At 39.2% G+C, this 23,958-nt stretch overlaps 1 protein-coding gene across 1 annotated transcript; it reads left to right on the plus strand.

Annotated features, from left to right (window-relative positions):
• The first annotated feature begins 3,180 nt into the window (after positions 1-3,180).
• Positions 3,181-10,180, plus strand: LOC128527937 (cytochrome c oxidase subunit 5A, mitochondrial). Its single transcript, XM_053500606.1, has 5 exons — positions 3,181-3,338; positions 7,544-7,660; positions 8,041-8,162; positions 9,812-9,929; positions 10,062-10,180. Exons 1-4 carry the CDS (start codon positions 3,266-3,268, stop codon positions 9,923-9,925), a joined length of 426 nt encoding a protein of 141 aa, XP_053356581.1. The 5' UTR covers positions 3,181-3,265; the 3' UTR covers positions 9,926-9,929; positions 10,062-10,180.
• The last annotated feature ends 13,778 nt before the right edge of the window (positions 10,181-23,958 follow it).

The following is a 23,958-nucleotide window of genomic DNA, read 5'->3' on the forward strand; positions in this document are numbered from 1 at the left end:
GCAGGAACTTATTAGTCTACAAACCTATACTCAAGGCTGGATTGGGCTATTTAGAAGCCCAGTAAATTCAAATATTTGGCTCTGGTCAAATAGACAGCCGAATATTTTCTTTAGCTGGTGCAGTTTGCAGCCAAATAATTATAAGAGAGTCCAGAACTGTGTCTCTATGGAGCCATGTGGCTGGAATGACTTGGAGTGTGAAATCATTCAACCTTTTTATTGCAACAAGGTTATGGATATCTTGGTTATGGAGAAAAAGACATGGGCAGAGGCTCTTGCCTATTGTAGGACTCTTTACAGTGGCTTGTCGTCTATGTCACATCTACACCTGACTAAAAATAATGCCATACAGATCCAAGGTGACAGGATGTGGAGTGGCCTGCATTTCCTCAATGGAGCTTGGGTCTGGGTGAGTGGGGAGCGACTGGGGATTCCGCAATCACTGCCATCATGTCCAATTCAATCCTACAGCTGTGGAGCTTACAACTTAAAGAGTAATGTCTGGGAGAACAGAAACTGCAATGAGAAGCTTAGTTTCTTCTGCTACTAAGGTAAAAAAAAAAAATTCTAAATATTAATTTTATTATTTCTTAGCGTGACTTGTGGCTTATTTTAAATAACTTTTATGTGATGACCCATTGTCTCATTCTCTGAACAGAGGGATTTGCATGAGTGGGACAGAGACCTTGAAGAAGAATATACAGTTCAAGTTTTTGTTTGTTTCTTTCTTTTTTTATTTATTTCTATTAAAATACTGTACAGTCCAACTGTATGGATTTCTTGCTGCTCATGAATACATTATGATAGATGATAGTAGGGAATTGCTTGAATGCAAGTTATGTTTTGCAATGTAATGGCTTGTTATTTTGTTTCAGGCATTTAAATTAATTAATTAATTAAATTAATTAAAAAAATTATGTAGCTTTATGGGTGAAGGGAAATATATATAAATAACATATTTTTTAGTCTACTGACACAATAAGTATTTTCTGAATAAGTAAATTAATAAATAAATTAAGTTAAATGAATAAATAAATAAATGAATAAATGTGTGGTGTCCTGAGATATACTGGTGTGTAATTCAGAGGGTGTCTCTGTCTCCCAGGGGCAGGGTTGATCATAACCTCAACCAGGACAAAGTAATTATGTTATTATAATTTATATATTAATTAATATATATGTTATTACAGTTATGTAATTACAATAACATTTAAATCAGGTAATAAGACTGATGTATATGATGTTAATCAAAGTTATAACTCATTACTGAATAATAAATGCAGGGGTAGCTGGGGTATCTTTTATTTGAACTGCAATTAAATGCTTTTTTTCCCCCTATTTTCACTTTTGTAGGTAAACAGACTTTTAAAATTCTAGAAATTGACTTAGGGTTGATATAAATGCAGTGTAAATATATTACAAGTCAAAGAAACTAACTGTTATTAACACTATAGTGGAAAATGTCAAAATGTGACTATGTGGTTGTCCCAGGCCATCAGACATTTACATTTAGGCATTTGGCAGACGCTTTTATCCAAAGCAACTTACAAAAAGTGGTTTTAAATTTACATCATTGGATACATACTTACACTGGGTTAATTAGTTTAATAACTTAGTGCCATTAGTCCAAAACAACTGGGAAGAGGTTTTTTTTTTTTTAGGGTGGGGTGGGGGGGAGGTGTTGGAGGTAGTTGTAGTACTGGAGAAACAGATGCGTCTTGAGTCGTCGTTTAAAGATAGTCAAAGTCTCTGCTGTACGGACATCTAGAGGAAGTTTATTCCACCACCTCGGTGCCAGATGGAACTGTTGCTGTCTTGGACTGATTTTGTAACTTTAAAAAAGCAAACAGATATTAATACATAAACTGTCAGTTGTTACCTGAGGTTACATTGAAAAAATGTGAAACATACATCTAAGAGCTGGCTTCCTATAAAACATTTCTAGCTGTTTCATTTGATTTCATTTGAAATGTAGCATTACTAAGTCAAAATTAGTCAAAATAAAAATAAACTGTGAAGCTGCTTTAAGACAATGACCATTGTTAAAAGCACTACATAATTAAAATTGAATTGAATTGAAACAGTGGTGTAGCACTTTCTTGTTGTTTCTGTGGTTACCCCCACTTACCGAAAACCTGCCATAAATCAACTGATTTGGGAAATTGGTGTTTGAATCTAAATGTGGTTAGTGCTGTAGGATTGCCTGGCATTTTAATAGATAACTCTGTTATTATTGTAAGATGGGTGGACAACTGTTGTCTAAAGCATAATAATTTTCATTTTTTAAACTAATGGGTTTCATTTTGGTCTGACAGGCAGCACAAATTTGAGTGTGGCCCAGCGACAAATACCTTTAACAAGTCGCACAGTACAATTTGGGCACTGGAAATGATCTCTTTTTCTTAACTTTTATATTTCTCTTATATTAAAACTAAGGTGCAAGGAAGAGCATGGGGACGGATGTACTGAACTTACACCACTGCTGAAATGTAAAGCTGACAGCTAGTATTACAATTTTAAAATGTCCTCAGAAATTTTCAGTAGTGGAATGCAAATTACACAGATTATCATTATTTATTAAGATTATTGAGATGATATACCATTTGGCCAAAAGTATTCTACTGGTCAAAAGTTTGGGCCCTAGTAAAATTCCATCGATTTTAAAAGAAACACTTAAGCACACTTATTTTAAATAAAGCAACATACAATTTAAGACAATTCAAATACTATCTAGACATTGATAAAATAAATAAATTAATTAATTAATTAATTAAATAATAAAAAAGATCGGTGTACTTTTATTTTAAACATTAGTGGCTTCTGCAAGTTTGAGATACTGTAGCTTTAACACAAAGAAGAACAAATGTGATGCAGAAAAGATAAATAGAGTGCTCGACACCTTCTCCCTAGCATGTTTTTTTCAAAGTAATAGTCTGGGGTAATATTCTGCTCCTAATTTGGGAGATTAATTCATGATTAAAGGGTTTTGAACACGGAACATTGTCACTTCTTGTTGTAATGCCACACTATGCACTATACAGTAGATGGCGTTTGCATATGCATTTGGGAAAGTTGACGCGAAAACCGCGAATCTGGCAACTCGAGGTCGAGCGCTACGTGCCGCGTCTGCCTCCACGTGCCTCCCATTACTGAGTTTGCATTACGCACGCGCCGTATTTCTACACGCATGCGCAAACTACAATAACTTCCCTTTCCCTTACCCTGAATGCCCGAATAGTGAACCATTCAGTAGCCGAACATCATCATGTTTTCTGCCCTTATTCGTGGTTCTGCGGCCGGAATCAGGGGTTTAGCACAAACAGGAGCTCGGTCCACAGGTGAGTGTTTGGTTCTTTTTTTTTTTTTTTTTTAAATACTTAACTGTTATTATTATTATTGATTTTTAAAATATAGCTACTTTCAATTGTCCTTAGCTGCTATCTGGTGTTGCTTAGATTCAGGAGATGCTACATTTTAATAGGTGTTTATTAATAAAAAAATAGTCTTTATGCAGAATTTTGAGGAACAGTACAGTTACATTAACTGGGTTTGTATAAAGTAAATATAGTGACAAATTACTTTGGCTTCGGTGTGCTTAAAGTATTGCTGCGACTTAACATTGACTGGTTAGCATGCTAGCTTATCGAATACGTGCCCTTGTGATGACCGAGGAATCTTAGAAACACTGCAAACACACAGACTGAACTCTAGACATTATTAGCACGTAATAATGCGCATAGTCTCTTATCTCATCTATTTCACATCTACACAGACCACTTCATCATATGTAAATTAAATTATTTAATGTCAGTAGGAAACTGTCAAGTTCACATTGTTTAGTTTGTATCAAAGGAAAAGACATTGAAGAGGAATTTTATAATTGATTAAGGATGATTTTTTACCATTGAAAGTAGGAAAGTTATGGGGGTTCAAATTAACTTAAATTATTTATTTTTTTTGTAACAATACAAATATTTTATTTTTGTTTTTAATCCTAAAAAGAATATCAGTGGCAGGTACAGATGGGGGGGAGACATCAATTTTGTGGTGTATTGTGATTCTACTGTGTGACAATTCATGTATCGGGACACTGTCTCCAAAATAAGTTTTTATTATTATTACTCACTCACTCACTCACTCGTCGTCTGTGTCAGTTTATCCTGTATTCAGATTTGCGGGGGGAGGGGGGGGGGGCTTTGGGCATGAGGTCGGGGTACACCTTGGACAAGGTGCCAATCTATCGCAGGGCACACATATACACACACGCTGCCTATTAGCATAATGTTTGTCTTTGGATTGTGGGAGGAAACCGGAATACCCAGAGGAAACCCACCAAGCACGGGGAGAACATGAAGACTCCATGCACACAGAGATGGGAATTTAACTTGGCCAGAAATCACACCCGGACCTTGTAGGTGCAAGGCGACAGTGCTAACCACTAAGCCACTGTGCCGCCATTATTATTGTTGTTGTTATTATAATTATAATAATAAGAAGAAGAATAGTGTTTTCCACAGGCCTGAAATAGACTTGCGGTGTTAACCAGCGGAACGGGCCGGCATTACCTCCCAGGCGAAACGTGGTCTACTACCAATACCATATATTACGCAAATATAACCTTAAACATAATATTTGTATTTATTTTACATTTCTATTAATTTTCCAGATAAGAGATCAGAAGCTCAGGTATATTGACTGATGCCCAAGTATACTCTGTGTTGGAAACAGTTGTTATTTTTATTATTATTATTATTATTATTTAATTATATGTTTCAATTATTTAATTGTTATACGTTTCAATTATTTAATTGATATAGGTTTCAGTTACTCCTAGAGGAGGTGCTTTCTGAATCCATATCCTGTGTTATACACAGCTAATTATTTGCTAGTTTTGTAAACAAAATCTAAATACAAAAAAAAAAGGCCTTGCACTTCCAACGTCCGGTTCCGATTCCAGTTTGTTTCAGGTACTTTGGTTTCCTTCCACAGTCCAGAGAATTGTTATAGGTACAGGATCGCAACACTAATTAAATCGCAACCTAGGGATTATGACAATATGGTATCGTGAGGTCCCTGGTGATTCTCATCTTTTGTGGAAATGTTTAAGAAAAGAAAAGGGCCATAGGAATAAAAAGAGTTCATGAAGACATTTTTTAAACAATATTAAAGTGTAAACATGAATAAAAAACATTTTGCTTTGTGACTTTGAAAACGATGGTATAAGAATAAAAAGTGTCAAACATTTGTTACACAGATATTTGTTACAAACCTTTCTAAAATAAAAAATGACAGAAACAGCAAAAGGGAAAAAATGCTCATCACCCAAGCTAAACTGATTACAGGACTTGACATAATTAACCAGTGGGGGGAAACTAGGTCCTGGGGTCCGTTCTTCGTACGTCACTAACTCAGTTAGCTGGATTTGATTGTTGTGTATTTGTCCTGATCTGGTCAAGACCATTAATACAAATTCTTGTATAATTTTTATTTTGTAACACATTTATTTTTTAGGGGTTTCTCATAAATATACAAATAAATAATTATATATAATAAATAATTTTTATAATGATAAATTGGACTAAACTGATTTTATTATAACAAATAGAAATATTAATTACTTTTATATTATTTTTTTCATATACAACATATTTATTTTCATATTGCTTATTTTATTGTCTCATGTAATTTGTAAACCATTAACCTATGAATTTATGTTCTAATATAATATTTGATAGCGATTATGTAGAATCCATGGCAGGGGGGCATTTCAGCGCATAACACGTGTTACAGAAAAAAAAATTGAGCTCGCTCTTTTGCCATTTCGTCAACCAATCGGAGGGGGTGGGATCAGTGTTTCTAGTGTCGATGCATTTCGCCTTTTAAACCAACGCATGAACGCGCAATAATCCTAGACAACTCAATCTGACTATACTAATCATCAACAACAGGTGTGCTCGAAGAACCAACTTAGCCAGATCGTAATTAGCACGATGATCTCATCTTAGATGTGTCAGTTTATCTCGGATGTGTCGTACGAAGAATGGACCCATGGTCACACCCCAACCATCACAGATATCTGGTACTCTTTACTAGGGCTGCAGGCATCTTTTTCTTTTTAGAAAAATCAACTTTTATTTTTTTTTATGTATACAGCATTTTATCAAAAATAAACATTGTCATTATTCACAATACAAGGAATGGCTTAAATTTGAATGAGATGAATTAAGTGCATTACAGTGCCATACATTGTTATTTTAAAGCCTTTTTTTAGATGCAAAAAAAAAAAAAAAAGGGTATTTCAAATGACTATCAGCAAGTGGAAAGCCTGCTCCTTGAAAATGGACAGATAACTTGCGGAAAACGTGCATTTCCTGTACAGTCCTGATCTCGCTCCAAACAATTTTCAACTTTAGATGTAAAGCAGGCAGTATGATCATGGCTTCGGCATTGAGAGAACTTTATGCCTTGATGGTATCCAAGCACTAGTAAAACGCTCGGATAAGTGCATTAGTGTAGCAGTGGATTATATACAGTAGGGGGGAATTGGAAGTCATTGTTCTCATAACTCTGTTCTTTTATTCTGCACATTTGAAAGTTTCTGGATTGACTTGAACTTGGAAGCTTTCTTATTTGCAACCATGATCTGACAATAATCGAGGGTTCTTTCAAACATGCAAGCTGGTTGTGAAAATGAAAGTGTTAAATAAAAGAAAGTTCATTAAAGAAAAATCTTCTTACAAAATAGTTCTTGCAATATCCCTTGCTGTACAACAGCAAAAAAACAAAAAAAAGGGGGGCTGGGGAATCCACCACTTGCTGTTCCTTTATATAAAATACGTATTTGCCCTTATTTATGAAAATGGATATGAATGGATTTGTTTGTTTTTGCGCAAGGGATATGGTACCCAATGTACAGGACGTACAGTGACATCTAGTGGTTTGCATAAATTAAATGAAGCACTTTCCTGCCTTGCTGTTTAAATATAGTTGAGGTTACATGTAATTGACTGCAGTAAACTCTGTAAAGTTTTGTGTTTTTGTAAAACTTTAAGTCTGTGGGTGTGCAATAGTAAATGCACATAGTGCATTTTAAAGTATATAAATGTAAAAAAAATAAAAATAAATAAACCTTTGGTGGTAGCATATAGGCTCAATTCCCCTATGGGCTCATGCATATTTACTCTCTTTATTTATGAGTTAATTTGTAACATAGAAGGGACATTTGAGCCTTTAAGCTTGTGATAATTGAAGATTGATTGTGCTGGTTGTATTAATTCCAAATGCTCCCAGACTTTTGATCAGCATTTTCCATTAATACTGGTAATTTTGGTAATAGTTTTAAACAGTGATGCGTAATCAGAAACACCAGACATGTCTGAAGCTTCGGACATCACCAGTCACAGGGTATTGTCCATGTGACACAAGCTCCAAAACACAAAGTATTGAAACAATTTTGAGATCTAAGCATGTCCTTTATATTTGTTGTAATGCATCCTAAGAGGTAAATGATATTTGTTCTTTTGTTTTCTCTTTCTCTCTCCAGCTCCTTTGGCTTCCCGTTGCTACTCTCATGCAAAAGCAGAGACAGATGAGGAGTTTGATGCCCGCTGGGTGACTTATTTTAGCAAGCCCAACCTTGATGACTGGGAACTTAGAAAAGGTAAAATGTAAGGTGTATTCATGGGCTCATTCACTTGTGTACATCACCTTTGCTGAGTTAAATAAATTAAATAAAGGCATCCTAATAAGGCATCTATTTTTTTTTTATTTATTTTTTTTTTTTTACTGGTTATCCAGCAGAAGTGGATTATGGGAGACAAAGAAAGCCCAAAAGGACCTTTTTTTCCCTTCCTAGACTGAAAATTTAAATATTCAGCTTAATGGGAAAGTAAAGCATTTTATTATTGTGCTAAGTTAAAGAAGACAAAGTGTTGTTAAAACTAATGAGTGTTGAGATGACCACTGGGTATTAAACCTTAGTAAAATTGTGTCTTTTAAAGCTTTTTGCACATTTCTGTTTTTATAACAATTTGTCTTCAGGAGTGAACACTCTGATTGGTTATGACCTGGTCCCCGAACCTAAGATCCTCGACTCTGCACTGAGAGCTTGCAGAAGGCTGAACGATTTGGCCAGTGCAGTACGCATTTTAGAGGCGGTTAAGGTGGGTTTGTGCTCCTCTTATGGAGGCAGCGGACATGATACAAACAATAAATTAATTGCAAAGGCTGGTGATGAAATAAAAAAATTAACATCAATAGCTAACATCAATCAAGATCACTTAAATAACACAGCATTTTAAGTGCATTAGCCATGAAAGAAATGAAATTTAGAATGTTATGTGCTAATTTAAGCCATAATTGGACAACAGAGTTGCAAATAACTCGTGTAGTACTTGATTTACAGATTATATACCAAAATGTTAGGGTTTAAGAGGAAATCTCAAAAGTCGAGGTAGCATATGTCAGACCTGGAACAACATCATTGGCAAAAAAAACATTTTACAGATAGCTGCTAAATGGGCTAGAATTAACCACAAATTAATAAGCATGGGATGTTCCAAGGTGATTCACTCGAAAGAGGTCCTGAAAATTCTGTAATAGCTCTGGTGGAAGTTATCTCTGTGTATTTGCCTGACACATTTTGACCTGGCTCTCCATGTTCCTCCACCATAAGAAGGGATCTATGATCCCATTGTTCTCAGTTTCCGTACCGGTCTCTGACTAACAGTCTTGAAGGGTAGATCAGGACCATCGTATTTCTTCGTAAACTTCACTCTGACCTCGCTTAAACGAATTGGTCACCCAATCGGTTTGCAATATGAATCCCATTGCTCATTACTGTACATCACCATCCTGATGAGAAATGGAGTGAAGGGGTATGGCATTAAACGGCGTGATAGCTGTTTGGCGCCTTATTGGTCCGACTCGGGGGCATCCCGGCATGGTTAAAGTTTGATATACTGAGGAGCACATTGTATGATTTTTCGTTCAGTTAGATTTTTGCTAGCGAGTGTTATTACAGAATATTCGGTCCTTCTTTCGAGTGAATCACCCTCTTTAAGCAACACTATAAGCCAAAACCTTTTTGTATTAAAGGCCAGTGTATGAAGACTTGTAACAAGGTAAAATAATTAGCAAACCCGGACCCCTGAGGGGAGGGGATAAATTGTATAATATTTCATAATTCATAATATTTCTTGTATCTAGATGCATATGTATGGAGAAAAATCAAAGTGTACCTATAACCCACCCTGTCTGCTCACAACTGTTAGAGTCCAAATGTTTTTTTTGTAATTTCAGCTGTAGACAGGAAAAGACACGCCACAGTCGAAACAAAGTTGTTTGCAAATCTTTTTACCGTTCTGTGTATTTAGCTACTTTGCTGAGCTTTTGTCAGAATTGTTTAGAATTGGCAGAGGTGCGGTACATCTCAAACAATAGTAGAAATCAGTCAAGACTTCACAATGCTGTCATTAAACTGGTGTACATCATCAGTATCAACTCAAGCTTTCATAGGGACTTTAAGTATGAATGACATTCCATAATGGTACGTAACCATAATAGAGTGCAGCCATTTTTATCAATTGTTAAGCCCACATTCTGTTATCCAAATTAAAAACAAGTCACCAAATTAAAACGATTTTAAACATTGGCTAATGCTACAAAACTTTCCATATTCATTCACAGCGTTCTAAGAAGAATTAAAGCTGGTCTGAGGGCACTCCTTATTAAAGGAGTTCTAAAGCAGACTTTTTTCCCCCCCCGCTCTGTTTTAACCATTCCCAACTTGTCTTATTAATCTTTTTCTCAGGATAAGTCTGGACCACATAAAGAGATCTATCCATACGTGATTCAAGAGCTTCGCCCCACCCTTTTGGAACTAGGCATCTCAACCCCAGAGGAACTGGGCATCGATAAAGCCTAAGCAGGTGCATGCATGCAATGTTATCTCAGGAAATTCTCCTTAATAATAGGAGTAAAGCTGCAATATGGGTTTAATAAATTTGACAAATTTGAAAAGTAAATTTTTCAATAAGTAATATCTTAACTTTGTCCTGTAGGTTTTGTGACGCAGCTGACAAGGTTGTTCATTGCACTTCAGGTCTGCCTTGTTTTCTACATGTTCAGCATCTGTGAAGTTCTGTCTAAACGTTTTGAACTAATAAACAGCAATATTTAATTTGTGTGTGTGTGTGTTTTTTCGCCCCCTTTTTTATGGTTATGCACTGACACTTGCCAATTACATATAACCCTAGGTAAAGTGTTAATTTGACCTTTTTTTATTTAACTGTTTTGTTAATTGGTTATTGATTATACAATTGGTTTACGAAGCACCTTTCCCAAACCTGAGATCACAGTTCTTAAAAAAGAAAGACACAGCATTAAATAAAGCATATAAAGCCAAAATATTTAAAGGTGGGATTAAATAATTTGTTAGTTTTTATATATTTACCAGCATTTTAAAAATATTTAAAAACTATTTTACATGTTTTTGGCAAAAAAATAAATCCATGTTTAAAATTTAAACCAAAGGCAAGTAGGAGAGAGAGCTGAATTATATAACCTTGGTAGTGGCCACAGTCATAGGTGTACAATAAGTAGAGCAAAGGGTTCAGGGGGCAACTTTAGTCTCCAAAGTTAGTCAAATAGCACAATCCTAAAATGTGCATGATGTGAACATAAATTTAGTGTACATTTCTGACTACTTTACCTCATGATGTAACATACAGTATGAGGGATAACAGGATACTGCTCTGTCTGGAATTAATGCAATGGAGCAAAGAGCTTTCCCTATAGCGTTTTTTCAAGCAGCATCGAGTGTAGCTTTAAAAAGGGAACTAGAATGTTCAAACAAAACTGTTCAAATTTTTAATGTCCAATTTTTGGACAATTTGTAATGTCCAGTAAAATAATTTAATTTTTGCACAATAAATCAGGGGAAACGAGGGAAACGAGATGACAACAATTGCTTACTCACCTTTTGTAAGCCAAGGGTCTGTGAATTTTTCCTTAATGTTTGTCCAATGACAGTAAATGTGATGCAATTTAATCTGTTGTATTTAATTCTAATATTAAGCTAAAGGCAATGTTAGTGCAGGTGGGTACTCCAAAGGTTTATAAATCTCTGTTTATTTTCCAGGCTCTAATTACATTGGAACACTAGGACTGTCAGCAAAAAAGCAGTACAAAAGTAAGAAGTAAATAATACATAAAAGCTTTAAATGTTGCCTATGAATTTTGCATTTGTTGTTTTTGTCTGTGGCAAAACAGGGCTAGCATCGTCAAGGTTGGTGTAAAGGTTTTCTAAAGTTACGTAGTAGGAGTGGCGAGTTGCTCGGTCTGTCCGGTGTGCTTTGGTAAGCTTTTCTGGCCAGGAGAGACTCAAACACACACACACACACACACACGTTGTCTGTCAGAAAGGTCTCTCTTTATTAACAGCAAAAGATGGGGTTTATATATGTTTGACCAAATGCCTGTACCATAGACATATTTTACTACAAAGAACATGAACCATTGTAAATGTCCTGGTGAGATCCTGAAGAATCAAAGGAGAGGAAGATAGAGAGATGTCCGTCCAGAGACAGATCACAAGATGTTGGCTCGAGTTAGGGGGAGAGGGGGAAGGAGAGAGAGGGGGAGAAAGACATAAAGAGAGAATGGGAAGGTGAGCGTGGGAGCGTTCACACCTTAAAGAGCAGATCCAATAGGAGACAGGAAGATAGCAGCAGGAAAGATTTAACACGTTAATATCAGATCTATGAGGAAGAGAGCAAGAGAGTAGAAATTACTCCTTTATATATAAAATAATTCTAACAGTTGCCCCCTTAAATTCTAAAAGGATTTGTGAATGTCAATTAGTTAACAAACAAGATGGCGCCGGTGAGGTCGGCTGCCGTCACGACTGCTCCGACCACCTTTTCTTTGTTTTTGTTCTTTAAGTTAGTTTACAGCGTTTTAAAACCGGCAAAATTACCACCATGGGGTACATTAGTTATGATAGAGACACTCTTGTTTCTATTGGTATACAATGTACTCACAATTCGACGTTTTTAACTCCGGATCCGAGCTGGCCGAGTGAGATCCTGAGGGACAACAAAGGACGCGACGCGAAGCGGCGGCCTCGAGGGAAACGAGCCGGCATCAGGAACAGGCTGAGAGCCCGTGCACACCGCACACCTCTGCCTAGCATCCTGCTCGCCAACGTCCAGTCACTGGAAAACAAGCTCGATGACCTCCGGGCCAGGATAAAGTTCCAGAGAGACATTCGGGACTGCAATCTCCCCTGCTTCACCGAGACATGGCTGAACCCAGCGGTGCCGGACCACGCCATCCAGCCGGCCGAGTTCTTCTCGGTTCACCGCATGGACAGGACGCGGGACTCGGGGAAGTCAAGGGGAGGCGGCGTGTGTTTAATGGTGAACAGCAGCTGGTGCAACAGTGCGAGCGATGTTCCTCTCACACGCTCCTGCACACCAAATCTGGAACTACTGTCCATTATGTGTCGTCCTTTTTACCTTCCTCGGGAGTTTACATCGGTCATAATCAGCGCCGTTTATATTCCACCACAAGCGGACACGGACACTGCCTTATGCGAGCTGCATGAGGCACTCACACAACAACAAACACAACACCGGGACGCTGCGCTTATTGTGGCGGGGGACTTTAATAGTGCCAACCTCAAACGCGCAGCGCCAAACTTTTATCAGCACATCACCTGCCCCACCAGGGGCGAAAGGACACTGGACCACTGCTACACAACGGTCAAGGACGGCTACAAGGCACAATCTTGTCCATTGTTTGGTAAATCCGACCACGCCGCCATCTTCCTCATGCCAAAATACAAACAAAGGCTGAAACAGGAAGTTCCGGTTCAGAGGGAGGTCGCACGCTGGACGGACCAATCGGTGGCCGCGTTACAGGACGCACTCGATGACGCAGACTGGGACATGTTCAGAAACAGCTTCGATGGTGACGTCAGCGTGTTTACGGAAGCGGTTGTGGGATTCATCGGGAAACTAGCGGACGATACCGTAGAAAAAAAGACTATTAAAACGTTTCCCAACCAGAAGCCGTGGGTGGATAAAACCATCCGCGACGCTCTGAAATCTCGCACCGCTGCCTACAACACGGGACTCGCGTCGGGGGACATGGAACCGTACAAGGCTGCGTCATACAGCGTCCGGAAGGCGGTGAAAGCGGCGAAGCAGCGCTACGGGAGGAAACTAGAGTTACAACTCCAACAGAGTGACTTTAGGAGCCTGTGGCAGGGATTAGGGACAATAACGGATTATAAAGCACCAACATCCGGTATGATAAACGCAGACGTGACTCTGGCAGACGAGCTGAACACTTTCTATGCTCGCTTCGAGGCTGCAGCTAAAGACGCTAGCGATGCTAATGCTAGCGGCGCTAACGGCTGCAGACAGGAAGTCACTGCCAGCACCGGAAGCGCGTTTATCATCACCGAGCATGACGTGAGGAGAGCCTTCAAGAGAGTGAACACCAGGAAAGCAGCAGGACCAGACGGCATCTCAGGCCGTATTCTCAGAGCCTGCGCAGACCAGCTAGCACCTGTGTTCACTGAGATATTCAACATCTCTTTATCTCAGTCGGTGATCCCCACATGCTTCAAAGAATCCATCATTGTTCCTGTCCCAAAGAAACCTCATCCTGCTTCCCTCAATGCCTATCGCCCTGTAGCCCTCACCTCAGTAGTGATGAAGTGCTTTGAACGCCTGGTCAGAGACTTCATCATCTCTTCACTACCAGACACACTTGACCCACTACAGTTCGCTTATCGTCCAAACCGTTCCACGGACGATGCAATCTCTCTTCTCCTCCATACATCTCTCACTCACCTGGACACTCGGAGGGGGAATTATGTGAAAATGTTCTACATCGACTACAGTTCTGCATTTAATACCATAATTCCCTCCACACTTACCACCAAGCTGGAGCACCTGGGACTCAGCTCATCAATGTGTCAGTGGATCTCCAATTTTCTGACTGGCAGACCACAGGCAGTAAGGATGGGCGGACATGTCTCAGCCTCCCTCATTCTCAGCACTGGAGCCCCCCAGGGTTGTGTTCTGAGCCCCCTGCTGTACTCTCTGTACACCCACGACTGCGTGGCCACTACCAGCTCCACTACCATCATCAAGTTTGCTGACGACACTGTTGTGGTGGGCCTGATCACGAACAACGATGAGACGGCCTACCTGGAGGAGGTTGGAAATCTGGAGAACTGGTGCCAGAGAAACAATCTCCTCCTGAACGTCAGTAAGACAAAGGAGCTGATAGTGGACTTCAGTACAAAGCAGGTGAGGAACTACCAGACCGCCGTCATCAACAGGAGCCCAGTGGAGAGAGTGGACAGCTTCAGATACCTCGGTGTTCACATCACGCAGGACCTGGCATGGTCCTGTCACATCAACACCGTGGTAAAAAAGGCCCGGCAGCGTCTCTACCACCTCAGACGCTTGAGAGACTTTAGACTGCCCTCCAAGGTGCTCAGGAATTTCTACTCCTGCACCATAGAGAGCATCCTGACGGGAAATATCACGACCTGGTTCGGGAACAGCACCATGCAGGACAGGCGAGCTCTACAGAGGGTGGTGCGATCAGCTGAGCGCATCATCCGCATCGAGCTCCCTGACTTGCACTCGATCTACAGCAAGCGGTGCTTGACCAAGGCCAGGAAGATCGTGAAGGACCTCAGCCACCCCAATAACGGACTGTTTACTCTGTTGCGGTCTGGGAAGCGATTCCGCTCCTTGAAGGCCAACACAGAGAGACTAAGGAGGAGCTTCCTCCCGCAGGCGATAAGGTCTCTCAACCACAACCACGAACTAACACAATCTTTCCATAATTGATCAAATCTATCAATCCTTTTACATCCATGAACACTATGGACAATTACACGCTCACCTTCCTTCATATCTACACTACATGTTGTACATTCACATCCTGGACCATTGCACAAAGACACTTTAATAACCTCTGCACAAAGACACTTTGTTCTTTGCATATTTGCACACCCAGTACAGTATATTTCAATTTGTACAGTATATTTCTATTTTTATGCACATCATATTTCTATGTACAGTATATTTCTATTTTTATGCACATCATGTTTCTATTTTTATTTTTAGTTCTATTTTTCCTAGCACATTTCTATTTTTATTTTTAGTTCTATATTTTCCTAGTTTAATTTAATTTTTCTATTTAATTTCTATCGTATTCTTTTTATTTATATTTATTTCTTATTTGTAAACTTTAATTCTCTTTTAGGGTCAATGGCAGTCGTATAATGCATTTCACTACATTTCGTACTGTGTATGTTTGTGTATGTGACAAATAAAATTTGAATTTGAATTTGAACATAGCAAGAGATATTACTGGGAAGAAGCAGAGATTAATAATTAGTAAAGTCAGCAAGAATACTGATAAGAAGGATGGTAAAGAGAATAGATGGAATAGATAGAACATTAACAGTACCTAGGTCATCAGGCGTTGGCACAAAATAAAATAAAATGTGGAAAAAGAGCTAATACAAAGTTGAACCTATATGTGTATGTGAAAAAGGTGAGAGGCGATGAGAGCCCCCTTTTAAGGTGTCTTTAGGATGTGTGTTGCTCCACTAGCCCCTCGGTGCGGGCTAGGAGATTTTGTGAAGTAGTGGTCGATTATGTCAAGAGTCGTCTGTGGTGCCTTCTTCACACGGCTGGCGTGAATCCACTGTGGCTGTGAATCTGTGAGAACAGCTGTGCGAGTCACTGCAATTACAGTAGTAAGTGTACTGTAGGCAGCGTCAAACTTTTCACCAGCACTGCAAAACCCACAGCATCACCACCTGGGATGAAAGAATGAGTACTGTAGGCTTGTCTGTAGGCAGAGGAAGAGAAGCAGAGACATTACCATGAACACTTCAGTTTTTCAATGAGTGCTTGCATATAATCACTGTCAATAGATGTTGGAATACCATATCTAGGAATAATTTCTTTAGCCAGAATTGTAACTACTATTGTTGCATTTTCTTTTGAGCATGGAAATGCTTCTACCCATTTAGAAAATCTGTCCACAATTACAAGCATGTATTTAGGATTTCTGACAGGTGGCATGTGTGTAAAGTCAATTTGTAAACATTGAAATGGTGCAATAGGCATCGGCAAGGCATTATGTTTAACATGTTTACATTTACATTTACATTTGGGCATTTGGCAGACGCTCTTATCCAGAGCGACTTACAAAAAGTGCTTTAATGTTTACAACGTTTATGTTGTCCTTGTGTATTTGCGCGAGCACAGATCAAACAGGAATCTAATAGAACAAGTGTAGCCTGTTTGATATTGCAAATGCAGAGTCTGTCCGCGATCATACGGATTACCCCCCGTTTTGTGACATGTGAAATACCATGAAAAAGTCGCACTAATAACGGGAGGACAGATGCTGGAAGAGCTACACGGACCAAAAATGTAGATCTTCGGGTGATGAATAGGTTTGCAAGAAGGCTATGCCAGATGACAAACTTGGGACGGAGACATGGGACGTCAGAGAGAATACTGTATCCCTACAAACCTGTGGGGACAAAGATGCTTCTTTAGCGGCCCATTTGGCAACTTCATCAGCTAAACAATTACCTTAAACCTCTTCAGAGTCATCAGATGCATGACCTTTGACCTTCACTATAGCCAATTGCGGTGGAAGTAAACTAGCCTGTAAAAGATTAAAGACAAGATTAGCATGTGACATCTTTCCAAAATCATGTGTGACATCATAAGCATAAAGAGCCACTGTATCATATTAAGAATATGCCTGGCAGGGCACATATTATGTGATGGGATGGTCTGAGGCATCTGGTGAGCCTGCGGAGCAGAAAAAACATAACCATTTTCTATATCTCTCTTTTTCTTCCTACACTCCCGTTCCCATAGTCCTGATTTATTACAGTATCTGCAGATTGTTTCTTTACAGTGACGTTCCCAGTGTGCTTGTCCATTGCAGTTTCTGCATATAATAGTGTGGCATTTAACAGGTTTCTTTGAACCATTAGCACTTATTGTAGGTGATGTGTGATTAGATTTTTCTGAGCGAGGCAATAAAATTGCTTTGGATAGCAGCAGGAAAGATTTAACACGTTAATATCAGATCTATGAGTAAGAGAGCAAGAGAGTAGAAATTACTCCTTTATATATAAAATAATTCTAACTGTTGGTGAGCCAGTATTTTAGACTTTTCATGGGCCAACAATATTTAGAAACAACTTTACTGTAGCCCTTAATGTCAATGGAGTTTTTGTATACTGTTTTAACTTTATTTATTTATCATCAATTAAAAATAATTTGAGATATATCTGATTATTTTGCCACATTATTTGCACATGCTGCAAGACTAATATTATCTATCAATTTCCCTATAAAACATCCCAAAGTCATTGAACATTTTCAATACTTTGTGAAATGGATTATTTAAGAGGAAATGTCCTTTTGAGATTGTGAAGCATGTTGATATGATTGCAATACACCCGTTACAGATTTTTCCAGTCCACTTTCACACAGTAGATCTCCCATTCTACCACCTTCCAAAGGGGTTTCGTTGGTCATTGGTAAGGCCACTAAATGACCCCTTAATCATTGTGACCTTTATGAAACCATATAATTTTTGCGCATTATTATGCCGAAAGTAGCATTAAAAAGTGGGTAAATTGTGGCCATGAAGGGATGTGTTAACTGGTAGTCATGATTGACTGGTACCACAGTTAATCTGCAAATTACAGTATACCATTTTCACCAGACTGGACTGTTGACAATCTTTGAAGGCCAAATTTTGACCGTACAATCCAAGCAGAATTTGAGATTCATGACACATTTTTCCAATCAGAGACTACATTTTTCTAATCAGTTTTGGGGAGTCTGTGCCCTCTGTATACTCAGCTTTCTAATTTTGGCTGAAAAACCAACAGCTGATTTCAATAGTGGCGGACGCTAACAATGCACAAGAATGACACATGAACAGGGTGGTGTAACTTGCCCCAGGGACTTCAAAGGCATGGAACCAAATGCAGCTAAATGATCCCCGCGTTGAGGAGAGCAGCAAACAGACTGCACAAGCTCCGTCAGCACTTTCAATAAAGCGCCAGCTTTCGTGATCCTGCTGCTGAACAGGAAAGGGCCACAATGCTTTACATTAAAGCCCCCATTCCCAGCCAGGAAAGCTGGCCACTCACCAGACGTCACTTCCATTTGTGGCTGCACCTAAGGAGAGCTGTAATGGGCATGTTGGCTAGCCAGCGAAAGGAACCGTTTAAAGGTAGCATGTAGGAGCCGCTGCCCACGCTCGCCCACTCTGTCACTCTGCCTGCCACCATTACTCACCAGCCTAATGCCTACATGGCAGCTGGGCATGTGCACAACCTTAAGGCTCCCCTATTTGTCCATCCTCCCTTCATTAAACCCCTCCTTCCCCGCTGTTTTATTCCCCGATGAAATTACCCTTTTTTCGTAAGCCCTCATCTGTCCATGTGTTTCTGGTGCCCAGTGGAGAGAGTGGACAGCTTCAGATACCTCGGTGTTCACATCACGCAGGACCTGGCATGGTCCTGTCACATCAACACCGTGGTAAAAAAGGCTCGGCAGCATCTCTACCACCTCAGACGCTTGAGAGACTTTAGACTGCCCTCCAAGGTGCTCAGGAATTTCTACTCCTGCACCATAGAGAGCATCCTGACGGGAAATATCATGACCTGGTTCGGGAACAGCACCATGCAGGACAGACGAGCTCTACAGAGGGTGGTGCGATCAGCTGAGCGCATCATCCGCATCGAGCTCCCTGACCTGCACTCGATCTACAGCAAGCGGTGCTTGACCAAGGCCAGAAAGATCGTGAAGGACCTCAGCCACCCCAACAACGGACTGTTTACTCTGTTGCGGTCTGGGAATGCGATTCCGCTTCCTGAAAGCCAACACAGAGAGACTGAGGAGGAGCTTTTTCCCGCAGGCGATAAGGTCTCTCAACCACAACCACACCATTATGCAGAACTAACACAATCTTTTCATAATTGATCAATCAATCAATCTTTTTACATCCATGGACACTATGGACAATTACACGCACACCTTCCTTCATATCTACACTACATGTTGTACGTTTACATCCTTGACCATTGCACAAAGACACTTTAATAACTTTGCACACCTACCTTCACAACTACACTACATGTTTACGTTTACATCCTGGACCAGTGCACAAAGACACTTTAAAAACCTTTGCACAAAGACACTTTGTTCTATGCATATTTGCACACCCAGTACAGTATATTTCAATTTGTACAGTATATTTCTCAGTACAGTAAATTCAATTTGTACAGTATATTTCTATTTTTATGTACATCATATTTCTATTTTTATTTTTGGTTCTATTTTTCCTAGCAAATTTCTATTTTTATTTTTAGTTCTATTTTTCCTAGTTTAATTTAATTTTTCTATTAAATTTTTCTTTTTTTTTTTTTTTTTTTCTATTAAATTTTTCTATCGTATTTCTTTTATTCATATTTATTTCTTATTGTAAACTTTAATTCTCTTTTAGGGTCAATGGCAGTCATATAAGCATTTCACTACATTTCATACTGTGTATGTGACAAATAAATTTGAATTTGAATTTGATCCGCAAAGAAAGGAAACCATTGCTACAAAACAATCAAGGACGGCTAAAAGGCACAATTTTGCACCCTGTTTGAGAAATCCGACCATACCCATGACCATACTGCTATCATTCGCATGCCAAAATATAAACAAAGGCTTAAACAGGAAGTTCTGGTTCAGAGGGAGGCCGCGAGCTGGACAGACCAATCGGTGGCCGCCTTACAGGACACACTAGAAGACTGAGACATGTTTCGGCGCAGCTCTGATGACATCAGCCTATTTATGGAAGCGGTTGTGGGATTCATTCGAAAACTAGCGGATGATACCATACAAAAAACGTTTCCCAATCAGAAGCCATGGTGGATAAAACCATCCGCGAGGCTTTGAGATCTCACTTGCATCGGGTGACATGGACTTGTACAAGGCTGTGTCATACAGTGTGTGGAAAGCGATAAAGGAGGCAAAGCAGCGCTACGGAAGAAAACTAGAGTCACAACTCACACTCTAAAAAATGATTCTGTGGCCTTGTGAATTTCACAGTTATAAAAAAGTTATGTTACCTTAATAAAATCTCTAAAAGTCACATACATGATTGTTTGAGTTAGACAAATCAAAATAAATGCCTAAAAAAACAATTATTCATTTTGTCTTTAATTTACACTATAATTTAAGTTTACTTCACTAGTAAAAATCAGTATTTGACTAACTGAATTATATTTTTAACATGCACTTAATATTTTTTGATACATTTCAATCAAAATATCTGTTAATGGAGTAATTGTACTGATTAGTTTCAAGAACTACAATTATAAATTATTCCAACTCAATATTCTTTATTTTTAACAACAAAAACTTAAATAATTGAGTAAATTGCCCTGTGCAAGTGCTCATGGGAAGTCTGGTGTAACATCAGAGACAAGAAGGCTGTGAGGATGTGAGAATGGACATGAAGCACCTGGAACATTCCTTACAAATCCTGGTGAGTAAACAGCTAACACAAGTTACTGTAATAATGACTCTGTCTGCCTGCACACACAACTTTATAGGGTGTAAGTTACTGTTCTGAATCCTGTCACAGCCGAGCTCCAGAGCTAACGATAGCTAGCAACAGGCCAGTCCTGGGGTTCATTGTGATTTAGCTTGTTTGTTCCAACCACCAAACTGCTCAGCTAAAGCGGCGTTAATACAGACACTTAAAATCTGGCGTAAAAGGAGAGATTTAACACCGAGCAGCAGCGCGTGCATGTCCGGGTTTCCTCCGGGTTTCTCGGTGTAAACGGCGGCGGTTGTGCCGCAATATTTGAATTTCTCCCGCCAAATGCGGTGATTTTGTGCAGCCTACCGCCACTGTGGCGAGGATATAAAACTAGCATGTTCAAATACAGTAATTAACGCATTTGTAACGGTCCACCTCACACACTGAACCGCGAGTCTGCTCGGTCATTCCGACACTTTAAGGAAGAAACTCAGAACAAAGCAGGTTTAAACAGCAGAAATGAGGTGCAGTGTCCGGACTCGGGCACTGTTTTATCCGTTACTGTATATGAGTATTTTTAACATGATTAAGCATGTTAACACTGAGCAAGCAGCAGCAGATGTTATAAAATAAATGTGCTAAGTACTGTACTTATAACTAAAGCTTTGAAATATAAAGATTTAGTGAAAATACAACATTTCTCTCAGAATTAGAATTGGGAGAAAGTAATATGAAATTAAAATATTGAAGTGAAACATTATGTATGTTCTGATATGTAAGTAAAAGAACCTAAAACTGATTGATTTTGTGTGTGTTTGTGTGAAACATGTTATATATTTTCTATATCTCTTTCACAGCACCAACACCACTTATGAAGAGAAGTTGAATAGAGATAAAACAGGAGGTAAATGTCAACTTTTTTAAATGTTACAGAAGTATTAAATGTAAAGGTGTAACCATTAAATCAAAGATATAAATAGACTATTAGTCCAAAAAGTATGTATTTGAACGGAAGTACTATTTTACCAGTCTGGTAGACTTTATAGTAACAGTCACACTTGTACTTACTTGTATACTATTGTTCCTTTTTCAGGTGCCAGTTTATGGGATGGCGGTGTAAGCTCTGCACATTTGTCGTATCATTAAAAGGAATTTCGATCATTACAGAGTGAAGCATGGTACTGTTGGTCATGGATATTTAGTGTCCTGTCTTCATTTAGACTGTCATTGCTTCTTTTAGACCTGACAAGGTCTGCACACACATTTGTATGGATCCCACAGTTTGCAGGAAACTGAAGTGTGAAGGTGTGCAATCTTTCAGATGTAAAATGTGACTCATTAGATTCTAATACAAAAGTCTACTTTCCATGTGTTAACTGTATAATACTTGTGGCAGGAGTATTGTTTCTGAAACTGTTTACTAATAACATAAATTCAGCTCTTTGTTTATGATCTTGTTACATGTCATTTGCAAAGTAAACCAGGTTGAGTTTAGACTTCATGTCTTGTCAAATTTGGCAAATAAATGTTTAAAATGAAAATGTTTTTATTGTTTCTTTCATTCAGTTAAAATATTTAGTAAATGTAGCACATTTGTTTATTAAATAATAGTATAATTTTCAGTATCTTCTACCTTCCATTTCAATTATATCTACTCAATTATTTTACTCATTTTCACTTTTCATTAACTTCTAATTTTCATTACATTTACTCAATTTTGTACATCATTGTACTAAATATAGTTATTCAGGTCTACTTAATTTTTTTACTGACTTGTACTCAATTCATGAAGTATATTTTACATGATTTTTATATTTTTTTATATTTACTCAATATTTTTAAGTGTAAAAATGTTTCACCAAAAAAATTGAGTACAGCACAGTTTTATTTTTTAGAGTGCAAACAGAAGGACTCAAGGAGCCTGTGGCAGAGACTAAGAAGATTAACAGACTATAAAGCAACAGCATCTGGTATGACGAACGCAGACGTGTCTCTGGCAGATGAGCTGAACATTTTATATGCTTGCTTCGAGGCTGCAGCTAACGGTGCTAATGGTGCTAGCAATACTCATTCAAATGCTAACGGCACTTATGACTGCAGCCAGGATTGCAGTCATAGAAGAGAATGCCAGCACCGGAAACGCGTTCATCATCACCGAGCATGACGTGAGGAGAGCTTTCAGGAGGGTGAACACCAGGAAAGCAGTAGGACCAGAAGGCATCTCAGGTCGAATCATCAGAGCCTGCGCAGACCAACCAGCACCTGTGCTCACCGATATATGCAACCCTTCCCTCTCTCCACACATCACTCATTCACCTGCACATTAGGACGGGAAATATGTTAAAATGCTCTTCATCGACTACAGCTTAGCATGTAATAACAAAATTCTTCTCACACTTACCACCAAGCTGAAGTACCTGGGACTCATCTTTGTACCAGTGGTTCTTTAATTTCCTAATTGGCAGACCACAGGGAGTAAGGATGGGTAGACGTCTTAGCCTCCCTCACTCTCAGCACTGAAGCCTCCCAGGGTTGTGTTCTGAGCCCCCTGCTGTACTCTTTCTACACATATGACTGTGTGGCCAGTTCCACCACGATTATTACATTTGCTGATGACACCGTCGTGGTCACCGTCGTGATCTCTGACAACAACGAGTTGGCCTACCTGAAGGAGATTGGGAATCTGAGGAACTGATGTCAGAGGAACAACCTCCTTCTAAACGTCAGTAAGACAAAGGAGTTGATTGTGGACTTCAGCACTAAGCAGATAAGGAAATACCAGGAACCCATCATCAATAAGAGCCCAGTGGAGAGAGTAAACAGCTTCAAATACCTCGGTGTTAACATCAACACTGTGGTGAAAAAGGCCCAATAGCATCTTTACCACCGCAGGCGCATGAGAGATTTCAGACTGCTCTCAAGGTGCTCAGAAACTTTTACTCCAACACCATAGAGTGCATCCTGATGGAAAACATCTCAACCTGGTTCAGGAACAGCACCATACAGGACAGATGAGCTCTACAGAGGGTTGCGATACAGAGAGACTGAGGAGGAGCTTCTTCCCGCAGGTGATACGGTCTTCCAACCAGATCACTACACAGGACAAAATCATCTCTGCATTTTTGCACATTGCACAATGCACAGCTATGGACACTATACAGGACTAATCATCTCTGCATTTTTGCACACTGCACAGTAATGGACACTTATGGACATTACTCATCTGTACACACATGCACAGTTACACATACCCCGGACATTCATGGACATTGTACATTTGCACTAACTCTTAACTTTCCATCCCACTTTTGCACATTGCAGATTATGGATATTTATGGA

The sequence above is a fragment of the Clarias gariepinus genome, chromosome 7, assembly GCF_024256425.1.
Source record: "Clarias gariepinus isolate MV-2021 ecotype Netherlands chromosome 7, CGAR_prim_01v2, whole genome shotgun sequence".
Taxonomy (NCBI): domain Eukaryota; kingdom Metazoa; phylum Chordata; class Actinopteri; order Siluriformes; family Clariidae; genus Clarias; species Clarias gariepinus.

What these genes read in the sequence shown, in the direction of transcription:
- LOC128527937 (XM_053500606.1), top strand. Translation starts at nt 3,266, where the DNA reads ATGTTTTCTGCCCTTATTCGTGGTTCTGCGGCCGGAATCAGGGGTTTA. An exon ending in AACAGGAGCTCGGTCCACAG is followed by an intron (nt 3,339 to 7,543) that starts GTGAGTGTTTGG and finishes TTCTCTCTCCAG; the next exon opens with CTCCTTTGGCTTCCCGTTGC. An exon ending in TGACTGGGAACTTAGAAAAG is followed by an intron (nt 7,661 to 8,040) that starts GTAAAATGTAAG and finishes ATTTGTCTTCAG; the next exon opens with GAGTGAACACTCTGATTGGT.